The sequence below is a fragment of the Urocampus carinirostris genome, chromosome 16 (assembly GCF_059441175.1).
Source record: "Urocampus carinirostris isolate Australia breed hairy pipefish chromosome 16, RoL_Ucar_1.0, whole genome shotgun sequence".
Taxonomy (NCBI): Eukaryota; Metazoa; Chordata; class Actinopteri; order Syngnathiformes; family Syngnathidae; genus Urocampus; species Urocampus carinirostris.
The window spans coordinates 9,128,121-9,140,927 of NC_142364.1; the positions used below are offsets into that span (position 1 = coordinate 9,128,121).

Consider the following 12,807-nt stretch of genomic DNA (forward strand, 5'->3'; position numbering starts at 1 on the left):
GTAGAGGGTAAAGAAGGAATGAACAAAGGATGGGGAAATAATAAGAAGAGAGGAACGAAGGAAGGAATGAAAAAAGGATGGGGTAAATAAAAAGTAGAGAGGATGGAACAAACACACGAAGGATGGGGAAAATTAAAAGTAGAGAGGAAGGAAGGAAGGAAGGAAGGAAGGAACATATTTTCACATTTTTCTCTACAATTCATCAACATATTTTTCTCAATTTCAGGGGGGCTGGGGTGCTTCGACGCCCCTTGTATAAGCTCCTCCAGAACCGGGCCTGGATGTTGCCAACGTGCACGCGCCGCATTTCACGGAATGCCGTGTAAAATCCACGGACGCGCACGCGCCTCACGTCAGACCAACGCACCATGCGCGATCGGTGAAAATGAGATATGATGATATTAAAAACACGCGGGGGAGGGGGGGCACGGGGGGGTTTTGCTTCCAACACGATCACCTTCATCCCCATCACCGTCAAATTAACGCGATAACGCGCACTTACATGTCGGTGATGTTTTCCATGTCGTCCAGCGTGAGCATCGGGAAATCCTCCATGCTCGGCGCCGAGGCGTCCACGCAGGTTATCCGCGCCACGGTGCAGGTGCAGGCGGGGGGGCAAGCGCCGTTAAACGCCCCCACTCCACGGAGCGCCAGCAGGAGGAATCCCAAGCGAACCACGCCATGCCAGTCCATCGCATAAAAAAACCCCAAAATAGAGAGAAAGGGGGGGGGGTTAATCCTCAATAACACACCTCTCGCTCGGCCCCCCTCCCTCCGTGGGATTCGAACCCCTTTCGATGAATTCGCGATCCGCGCGCAGGGCTTGCCGGAGGTGGAGGGAGAAGGGAAAGGGGGGGACTGAGGACGGGGGGGAGGCGGGGATCAGGGTGCCATAGAGCGGCCTTGGCGTGTCTGCAGAGCCGCTGGCGGAGCTAGGTGTCGAGCGCTCCGAGGATGAAGGTGATGAAGATGAGGGCGCCGTCTCAATTCTTCCCCTCCCCCTTTCTCTACTTTGGATTTTTTTTTTTATATAAACAAATATGACGCGTTCCAGATGTTTGAAGATCGATAGGAAGGCAGGGAGACTGGATAGGTTGACCCCCCCTCCCCTTCCTCCCTAAATGAAGTACAGTGCCTTGCAAAAGTATTAGCCCCCCTGAGAACATTTAGACATACTTCAAAATTTCCGTTCTAGGACCTTTGTATTCTTTGTTTACTCCACAGGTGTGAAACAGGCGGCCCGCGGGCCAGATCAGGCCCGCTAAGGGATTGAATCCGGCCCGCGAGACAACACTCAGAGAAGCGCAAGAGAAAAACAAGCGGCAGGTTGAAATATGTCAGCCAGGTGCCTCGAACAAAGACACTGTACTTGTATTTATTTCTCTCTCTCTCTCTCTCTCTCTCTCTCTCTCTCTCTCTCTCTCTCTTTTACACCCATTTTCTCCCACTCTCTGTCTCTGTCTCTTTCACTCTCTGTGTCTCTCTTTTTCCCTTCCTTTGTTGCTCTTCCTTATTTCCTTTTCTCTCTTTTCTCTTTCTCTCTTCCTACCCTTTGCGCTCTCTTTTCTCTTTTCTCTACTTCTTTCTGTTTCTCTTTGGATTTCTTTCTTCCTCTCCCTTTCTTTTCCCCCTCTCTCACGCCTTTTTATCTTTTGTTTCTCACGCTCTCTCCCTCTCTCTCTTTTTCTTTCTTTGTCCTGCCCGCTCACCTTTTCCCTCCCTCTTTCTCTTATTTCTTTATCTCTCTTTTTCTTTCTCTTTAATCTACTAGTCCGGCCCCCGACGGAATGTTTGTTCTATCGTGTGGCCCCCAAGTTAAAATGAGTTTGACACACCTGGTTTACTTCATGTTTCGGGTCGTTGTCCTGTTGGAACGTGAACCTGTGCCACACTGTCAGATCTCTTGCAGACTCCAACAGATTTTCAGTTAGACTCGCCCTGTATTTGGCTCAATCATCACCCCATCGACTTTAATCATCCCCCTGCTGAGGAAAAAAAACACCCCAGAATATGATGCTGCCACCACCATGTTTGACAGTGGGGATGGTGTTTTCAGAGTTTCATGTATGGGTTTAAGTATGTGTTCACAACACTAAACTGACAGCCTATCAACTTTAATCATCCCCTGCTGAGGAAAAAACAACCCCAGAATATGATGCTGCCACCACCATGTTTGACAGTGGGGATGGTGTTTTCGGAGTTACTCTTACGCCAGATGTAACGCTTTGCATACAAACCAAAAACTTCAATTTTTGTCTCATCTGACCACGTTCCACGTTTATTTGTCCGGGTCTTTTTATTATATTTTTCTTCAAAAAGGGTTTTCTTTTTGCCACACTTCTATAAATGTCACATTTATTGCAGAGTGTGACTAATACTTTTAGTACTAATTGAGTGTCCCACCTCAGTTGTGTATTCCTGCAGGCCATCCAATGTTACCATTGCTTCTTGGTTGCTTCTCGATTAGTTTTCTCCCTGCTTGGACTGAAGGTTTAGAGGGACAGACAGGAATTCATGTCACTTTACATCAGTCGCTGGAGTAGATACAGTAAAGTATTGCTCCCCTGACCCGGAGAAATTTTTGACATGTGGCCATATTTTTAGACTTGAAACATAACCATCCTCCCATCAACTCTAACAATCTTCCCAGTCCCTTCTGAAGAAAAGAAAACCCAGAGCATGATGCTGCCACCACCATGTTTGACAGTGGGGATGGTGTTTTCAGGGTGATGTGCAGTGTTACTCTTATGCCAGGAAAATGCTTCTCTTCCATATAAGACTGCCAGTAGGACATCCAATGTGATTTTCCTCTTGGTTTCTTCTCTGATTAGATTTCTCCCCATTGGACTGAAAGTTTAGAGGGACAGCCAGGTCTTGGTAGGTTTGCAGTGGTTTTATGCTCCCACCATTTTGCCCGCACAGAACTCTGGAAGATGTGGAAACATTGGGAAATCTTCTTGTATCCCATTCCTGCTTTGAACTTTTCCACAGCTTTATCCCGGACCTGCCTGGTGTGCTCTCCAGTCTTCATAATGCTGTCTGTTCTTCAGTGTCTCCTTTCACAGAACTCTGAGCCCATCTCAGTGGGTTTAAACTGAGACTTAATGACACACAGGTCCACTCTGTTTGTCATTGTTAGTCATTTAGGTCGACATTGGATCAATCAGAAGTCGTCGGGAACTTCAAGGGTCAGTTGGCTTTTCAGTTTTTTTTGTTGTGAATATGATATCAAATGTTGAAATAATTCAGTTCCACTCCACGATTGTTTCTCAAATGTTGTTTATTCGTGGAAATATTTTTTTTTTTTAGATTTAAGTTTAAAGCCTGAAATGTGGCGATATGACAAACAGGTCTTGGAGGGCCATTGATTTAACAATGTGTTAACAATGCCCAAATGAGTTCAAAGAGCCCTTTTCATTTTGCACCTCTCTGCTTTTATTGCATTTTTTGCAAAGCTGTTCGGGCGGAACACATTCCATACAAGGAATGGGGTGGGGTGTGTGGTTGTAGAGTAACCTGATGCCGTCCCTGTGTTTTGTTAGTGTAGCATGAAAATGGTGAAAGAAAGAAAAGGACAGTTTCATGGATGTGTTTAAGTAAGTGTTAACGATACTAAACTGAGTTTAAAAAAAAGCCCTGGTGCTTTTTCCGCACTGCCTATATCTGCTTTTATTCTTCTATCTCAAGCCTCTTTTCCTTTCCTCCTCCATGTCTTCCTTCCTTTTTTCCCCCTTTCTTTTCCTACCCTTCCTTCTCAACTCCACCCTCTCTACTGCCTTCCTTCCTTCCCTCCTCTCCCCACCTCTCTCTGTCTCTCTCTCCCTTCCTTCCTTTCTTTCTTTATCTCTCACCCTTTCTTCCTTCCCCTCTCTTTCTCCTTCCCTTTCTCCCCTCTCTTTCTTGTTTCCATTCTCCCCCATCTCTCTATCCCTCTCTCTCTCTCCATTCTTTCCCTCCCCTATCTTCCTCTCTCCTTTTCTTCCTTCCCCCTCTATTTCTTTCTTTCCTTTTTTCTTTCTTTCTTTCTTTCTTTCTTTCTTTCTTTCTCTCTTTCTTTTTAATTTTTCTTTCTTTCTTTCTTTTTTCATTTTTTATTTCTCTCTTTCTTTCTTTCTTTCCTTCCCCTCTCTTTCTCCTTCCCTTTCTCCCATCTCTTTCTTTCTATCTTTCTTTTTTCCATCCTCCCCCATCTCTCTATCCCTCTTTCTCTCCCTTCCTTCCCTCCCCTATCTTCCTCTCTCCCTTTCTTCCTCCCCCTCTATTTCTTTTTTCCTTTCTCTCTTTCTTTCTCTCTTTCTTTTTTAATTTTTTCTTTCTTTCTTTCTTTTTTCATTTTTTCTTTCTTTCTTTCTTTCTTTCTTTCTTTCTTTCTCCCACCCCTCTCTCCCTTTATTCCTTCCCCTCTCTTCCTCTCTCTCTTTCGTCCTCCTCTCTTTCTCTTTCCTTTTTTTCTTTCTTTCTTTCTTTCCTCCCAGCCCCTCCCTCCTTTTCCTCCTTCCCCTCTCTTCCTCTATCTCATTCTTACTCACCTATCTCTCTTTTTTCCCTTTTCTCTTTCATTCTTTCTTATTTCTTTTATTCTTTCTTTCTTTTTCTTCCCTTCCTCCATTCCTTCCCTCCACTCTCCTTTTTTCCTTTCAAATTCATTCTTTTCCTTTTTCATTCATTCTTTCTTTTCATTCATTCCATCTTCCTTCAATCCATTCCTTCCCCTTCCTACCCGATTCCTCTCTACAGTTTTAGTTCTCCCTCCTTCCACCCTCCTTCCCTTCCAGATCTAATTTTTGCCTTCTACTTTTCTCCCTCATTCCTTTCACTACTTTTCCCCTCCATCGCTTCTTCCCTTCTCTTCTCTCTCAGACCCGCTCTTAAGTCCTTCTTCACTTCCTCCACATCCCTTTACAGATCAGGGAACGAGCTGAAAGCGGTGAAAAGGTGCTCGTATCACGAAGCCGTTTCGCTCCACTCAGTCCAAAAAAACACGCGTGACGTGACGTCCGCTGTTGACGCACAAGCCCAGATGCCCCCCATCATAAATTCTGCGACTACAAATCTCATTATCACGATAACGAGTCTTATTTTACTACGTCCGAGATGTCACGGTAATGGATTACATTTCTATATGCATTGCAATGGTCAATTGGGAACGCACGGAAAGGAGATAATGGCTATGGTGTCATAACACACACAGAGAACCCAAATGCGTGAAAAAATGTACTATGAGTACGCAGAGGTTGACTTCAATCATTTATAGATCCCTCCCATTATTGTCTGTTATATTCCACTAGATGGCAGTATCACCCTAGAAACGACGAACCCCCCTACATTACCCCCCACCCATCTCAATCCGGTATTTAAAAGTGGTGTCCTTAAAAAAAGTTACAATATTTTCTCTGTTGAGTATGAGGTTATAATGCCCTACTGAGTTCAAAGAGCCCTTATCTTTTCCCCCCGCTGGGCTTATTTGCTTTGAAATTTAGCAAAGCTGTTTGGGGTGGACCACATGAGGTAGAAGGAATAGGGATGGGGAAAAAGATGGAGACTGACATCCTTCTTGTCCCCGCAAGTTAAAGTTTTTGTTAGTGTAGTATGAAAATGGTGAAAGTGAGAAAAAGCCTGCTTCAAGTGGAGTTCAACCACCAAACCAAAGCCCAAGAAAAATAAAGGAGACGTTTATTTGAGCGTGTCTAAGAAAGGCACATTCTTGCACGCGTATCAGGAACGAGCTAAAAGGATGACACTAGCCAGAAAATGGCACCAATTTGCTATTATCTTACTTTTAGCAAAGCTGTTCGGGGCGAAGCACATTAGGTAGGAGGAATGAGGGGATAGGAGGAGTGCTGGAGACTGGTGTCATGCTCGCTTTGAACTTACTTTTGGCAAAGCTGTTTGGGGTGGAATACATTAGGTAGAAGGAATAGGGATTGGGGAAAAGATGGAGACTCACATAATTCTTGTCCCTGCAAGTTAAAAAAAAAATGTTTTGTTAGTGTAGCATGAAAATGGTGAAAGTGAGAAAAAGCCTGCTTCAAGTGGAGTTCAACCGCCCACCCAAAGTCCAAGAGAGATAAAAGAAACGTTTATCTAAGCGTGTCCAAGAAATGCACATTCTTGCACGAGTATCAGGAAAGAGCTATAGCTAAAATGATGACACTAGCCAGGAGATGGCAGCAGAGAGTAAAAATGTTCCAAATACCGTACAGCGTGGTTTGAGATGTCCTTAAAAAGTCAAATGTATTTTTTATTAAGTTTGTGTTTACAATGGCTAACTGAGTTCAAAGAGCCCTAATATTTTATTATCACTGCACCAATTTGCTATTATCTTACTTTTAGCAAAGCTGTTCGGGGCGGAGCACGTTAGGTAGGAGGAATGAGGGGATGGGAGAAGTGCTGTAGTCTGATGTCATGCTTGTCCCCGAGCTTTTCCCTTTTCAATTTGTTAGTGTAGCATGAAAAGCCACGTACTTGCACGCGCATCATGAAAGAGCTGACTAAACCTGCAATGACGACTCAACCCAGGAGATGGCAGCAGATAGTGAGAAAGTTCCAAATTCCATACAGCTCCTTTATTATTATTTCTCACTCTATATAAAAGGGGTGCCTGTGCCTTTAATTCTTTATTATTATTGGTAACTCATTTGGAAAAGAAAATACATTTTACACTTAAATATATATACTTTTAATTGTTACTAGATAATATTTACATACAAACTACACAGTATTGCGTGCATGTAAATATGTATTTAATATTGTGGACCTGTTATGAAAATAAAAAAGATATAATATAGAAGTACTTCAAAAATACTACTACAGTAATACTATAACACTAAAATATTACAACAGAAATTAAACTACAGTACTATTACTAAATTACTAAAGAAACACTACAAAAATACTACATAAATACTATTTTGGAAATACAGTACTTCAAAAATACTACTATAAAACTACTACAATGATACTATAATAGATAAAGACTACAACACAGATATTATGACAGAAATACTACAAAAATATGCTACAGAAATACTACAGAAATAAAACTACAGTAATATCACGAAAATACTAAAGAAATACGACATAAATACTACTATGGAAAAACAGTACTTCAAAAATACTTCTACAGAAATACTATTATAATACCACTACAGTACTACTATAATACATAAATACTACAGAAATAAAACTACTAAAGGAATACTACAAAAATACTACTATGGAAAAAAACTACAAATATACAACTATGGAAATACATTACTTCAAAAATACTTCTACAGAAATACTACTATAATACTACTACAACAATACTATAACACATAAATACTACAACACAAATATTATGATAGAAATACTACAAAAATATACTGCAGAAATATTATTACAGAGATAAAGCTACAGTAATATTGCAAAAATACTAAAGAAATACCGCATAAATGCTACTTTGGAAATACAGTACTTCAAAATGCTTCTATAGAAATACTTTTACAATACAACAACAGGACTACTATAATACATAAATACTACAGAAATAAAACTACTAAACAAGGACTACAAAAATACTCCTATGTAAAAATTACTAAAATATTACATGAATAGTATTATGGAGATACAGTACTTCACAAATACATCTACAGAAATACTACTACAATATGGCTACAGTAATACTATAATACACGAATACTACAACACAGATATTATGACAAAAATATTACAAAAATATACTACAGAAATATTATTACAGAAATAAAACTACAGTAATATTACAAAAATACTAAAGAAATACTACACAAATGCTACTTTGGTAATACAGTACTTCAAAAATGCTTCTACAGCTATATTCTCCTAAAATACTACTACAGTAATACCATAATAGATAAATACTACAACACAGATATTATGATAGAAATACTACCGAAATAAAACTACAGTAATATTACAAAATTACTAAAATACTACATAAACACTACTATGGAAAACAGTACTTCAAAAATACTTCTACAGAAATACTATTACAATACCACTACAGTTCTACTATAATACATAAATACTAAAACACAGATATTATGACAGAAATACTACAAAAATATAGTACAGAATCTCATTACAGAAATACTACAACAATACAACCACGGCAATACTACAAAAATAATACAGATGTACTAGAAATATTGTGTGGGAGATATGCTATCAAAATACTACAGAAATACAACAAAAATACTAATGGGAGAATACTACAAAAATACTGCAAAAATAAAACTACAGTAATACTACAAAAATACTGCAGAAATACTACAAGAATACAACAACCTAAAAAAAATTCTACAGAAATACTATTACAATACCACTACAGTTCTACTATAATACATAAATACTAAAACACAGATATTATGACAAAAATACTACAAAAATTTAGTACAGAATCTCATTACAGATATACTACAACAATACAACCACATTAATACTACAAAAATAATACAGATGTACTAAAAATATTGTTTGAGAGATATGCTATCAAAATACTACAGAAATATAACAAAAATACTCATGGGAGAATACTACAAAAATACTGCAAAAATAAAACTACAGTAATACTACAAAAATACTGCAGAAATGCTACAAGAATACAACAACCTCAAAAAAATTCTACAGAAATACTTTTACAATACCACTACAGTTCTATTATAATGCATAAAAACTAAAACACAGATATTATGACAGAAATACTACAAAAATTTAGTACAGAATCTCAATACAGAAATACTACAACAATACAACCACAATAATACTACAAAAATAATACAGATGTACTAAAAATATTGTTTGAGAGATATGCTATCAAAATACTACAGAAATATAACAAATATACTCATGGGAGAATACTACAAAAATACTGCAAAAATAAAACTACAGAAATACTACAAAAATACAACAACCTCAAAAAAAAAAAATACAACTACTGGAACACAACAGAGGAAATATCAAATTTAGTGCCTAAATAGGGACTAATATTAGATTTTTCTTTAACTTTGAATGTTTAAAAATCAATTTGATGATACTAATATGTTTCCCAAAAAATACAATGTAAAGAAAAATAATTATGTATGAATGTATGTTTTTATTAATATATTTAAAACATGGCTAGTTCCCCTTGGTAATTTTTTTTAACCCAATCCGACCCGGGACTTAATATAACTGCCCATCCCTGATCTATCGAAACTACATATTGTGTGTGTATTTGTTTGCGACTTATAGGCTCTGAAACGGCTGTGCCGATTTTTGTAAAAATACACACACTTGTACTTTAGGCTCCAGTGAGTGTCTTTATCTATGTTTCATGTCAAGGCACCCTGAATAAATACCCCAAAAATCGATAAACATCTTTTGTGGTGTCTGCTTTCTTAGGTCTCTAACGCCCTCCGGCGGCCAAATCATCTACTGCGGGGTCCCTAACACCGACCACTCCGAGCAGCCCAATCCAATCTTCTATCTTCCATTTTGCTTGTGTGTTGCACGTATTCCTAACCGAACGGATGACTACTGTCTTTATTGGCAAAAAAACAATCGTAAGAATTATTTATCGACGGAGGAAATTGTTGACAAAATCGGAGCGTAGCGAGGACACGCAAGGTGGGAGCAGCGAGCGTCACCATGGTGACTTTATTTATTTATTTTTCTCCTGACAAACACCGCAGACAATGTCAAGTGTCGCCATGGTTACGGATGAAAATATGTACACTGTGCCCCCCCCCTTCATGCCACTATCCGTCCATCCTTTTCTGGAAATCGCTCAAGGAGCGAATTAAAACTCGTTGCCATGGTTACCAGAGAAGAAAAAGAGATGGAGGGAGAGAGAGAGGACTCAAGTGAAGGTGCAAGGAAATTCGAAAACGTAATCGAGCCCTTGACGTGTTTGTAAACAAGTGTGACGTAGCCTAGCTGCGCCAGGCGGAATTCATGTCAGTTTATATCGGTCCATGGAGTAGATACAGTAAAGTATTTCTCTCCCGACATATTGCCATATTTTTAAACATATAGATTAAAAAAAAACTCCAACAATCCTCCCATCAACTCTATCTTCCCATTCACTGCTGAAGAAAAGAAAACCCAGAGCATGATGCTGCCACCACCATGTTTGACAGTGGGGATGGTGTTTTCAGGGTAATGTTCCTTGTTACTCTTATGCCAAATGTAACGCTTTGCATACAACCCAAAAAGTTGAATTCTGTCTGATCTTTCCAGAGCACCTTGTTCCACATGTTGTGTTTGTTGTTGTGGTCATTTATTTATGTCACGACCAGAACGGAATTAGGACCCAAATGCGTAATGTTAACCTCAAGTTTATTGAGATGAAGAGGAAAGGAGCAAGCCGCTCACAGAATCGGAATGTGTTCCGATTGTGGAACTGGATCTTCCGGAGCGGGAGATTGTAGTGTAGTAGACGGAAAAAACAGGTCGCAAGCCGGGACGGGAGAGCAAAACGTGGTCGGGGTCAAAAAACAGGTCGGAGACAAAACAGGGAAATCAGGAACGGACGGGTGGAAAACGGGTGAAAAAGCGGGACCGACGGGAGTCTCAGTTAAAATGCTTGCCTTGTAGAAACAGAGGTTCGCTGACGGACTGACAACAGGCGAGCGAAAGGGCGGAGCTTAAGTAGGACGGGGAACCAATCAGGGAGCCAGCAGCGGCTGGCGGCAAGCGAGCGGGCACGGGTGAAATAAATCAGTCATCATGACAGAAGCGTCTCGGAGCGAACCGGCTGTTGATTGGTGGGGAGCCCTTCGTTTACTTCGTTTATTGATAAAGGACACAGACGGGTGCTGTCAAATATGAGGCTCACATTCAATGTTCCCTCTAAGCTGCGTGTGCGCGCAATTACGCACTACTCAGACTTTTTCCGTGCACAGGAAAATCTAGCCAGCTCACAAAAATCAGGGCTCGAAATTGCTAATTAAGAAGCCAATTAAGTCAAAGTACAGTGCATAAAGGTAAAATGTCGAAGTAGAACGAAGTTGAGTAAAGTCAGTAGAGTTTTTCGAGAACCGGCTTTTTCGGCTCGGCTCACTAAAAAGAACCGGCTCTTTCGGGACCCAAATGGCTCTTCGGGTTGTTTTGGCTTCTTTAATCCCTACACGACCAAATATTATGTAAAATTGTGCACAAAATGACTTAAAGGAAGGGGGAAATAGAACAAAAAAGAAAAATATACCAAAATGAAAAAGTAGTGAAAAGCTGAGAAAAAAAGAAACAAAAGGAAGAGTAAAAAGAAGGAAAAATTCAGAGAAAAAGCCAGAAAAAAATAAAAGAAAGAAACAAAGGAAAAAAAGTAAATAGAGATCAAAAAGAAAAAAGTAACAGCTAGGAAAAAATAAACACAATGAGAATTTTTTTTAAAGGAATTTAAAAAAAATAGAAAAAAAACATGGAAAAAGAAGAAAAACTTTGTGTTGCATTAAAATAATTTCCAATTATACCAAGTCAATCTTGTTGCCAACATTGTACATCCACTAAAAAATGTGAATAAATACAGTTCTGACTTTTGTAGGCCTTACAACCTTTGCAATCGTACATGAGTCAATTCATTCCAAAGTGAAAAATAATTTTGCATTGCCGAAAACTCAGCAAAATGTAACTTGATGTCAAGTTTTCGACATGTTTGACAATGACTTAGTTGCCACAGTTGGGATTGCTGTTGCTCACTGTTGTTTCAAGCGTTGCTCACCGACTTTGTGTGAACGCTCAGGCCCGTGGAAAATTACAGGGAACATTGCTCACATTATTCAGCCCTCTTTCGCCTTTTCTTTCGGCACATTAGTTATACTATCATCAGAAACGCTATCTAACTTTATGGTGGTCGCTACTTTAAATGCTGACATGATCTGGAAAGAGGTGACGTAAACAACTCGAAGGCGAGCGCAAAACCGCGCGGCTTAAAAACGGCATATATCTGTCATGGTCGCCTTGGCGACCGGTCTGCCCCCCCCCCTGGGCACCAGCTGAAGCAGTTCAACTAATCGCGTGTCTGCTATTTAAGGCTGGATTGTGGGCTTTGCGGGTGCTGGCTCATTATATACACATTGTCCGTTCTGTTATGCCTTGTCCTGTTTTGTTGAGTTGGAAGAAGCCTGTGTTTGCACGTTTTGTTAAAACCTGTTTGTTCTGTCTTGTCCCTGAGTTATGGACAACTTTTATTTTGGTAAATAAAAGTTTTGGATCGTCACGCAATTGAGTTCTCCCTTCCTGCCTCCTGCCTCCGTTCTGGTCCGGTCACCCCTTCCATTCCGTGACAATATCACCGCTTTTCAGTAACGTTAACGGCGGGGGGGAAGAATGATTAATTAGTTTACCCTCTTAATGAAAAAAAATTAAACAATATTTTTAAATGTGTATTTTATACGACGTTTTTTCCAACACTGATACTTAGTTTTGGTGGGACAGGAAATAATAATGTCACTATTGTTGTTATAAATATTATTATAAAAGATCTACTAGCTAGCTCCAGTAGTAGCAAACTTATAGTCTATAGTAGGCATTGTTAAAATTTAGTATTTCCCCGGTACTTATCCTATTGACACTAATCAAAGCTTTTGACATTCAAGTAAATCCAAACCAGATTGCCACAATAACCACACTTCTCGTGTTGTTTTTGTGATTTGCAACACTGAAAACGAGACTCAACATACAAATCTGCTCTCGCTCTATTCAAACTCGTACTGACACTCACGCTGTGTTGGGTCAACTATGCGCACGCATCCTGTAGGCTACTGTCGGCTTGAAAGGAGTCTATTGGGTAAAAATGAATTATGTGTG

At 39.7% G+C, this 12,807-nt stretch overlaps 1 protein-coding gene across 1 annotated transcript in view; it reads right to left on the bottom strand.

Moving 5' to 3' along the window:
• Positions 1 to 864, bottom strand: part of ntrk2b (neurotrophic tyrosine kinase, receptor, type 2b) — a 55,813-nt gene extending 54,949 nt beyond the window's left edge. The window contains exon 1 of the mRNA XM_088319990.1: positions 503 to 864. Within this exon, the coding sequence (XP_088176116.1) occupies positions 503 to 693 (191 nt within the window). The 5' untranslated portion in view covers positions 694 to 864. The remainder of the gene's footprint in view (positions 1 to 502) is intronic.
• Between the last annotated feature and the right edge of the window lie 11,943 nt (positions 865 to 12,807).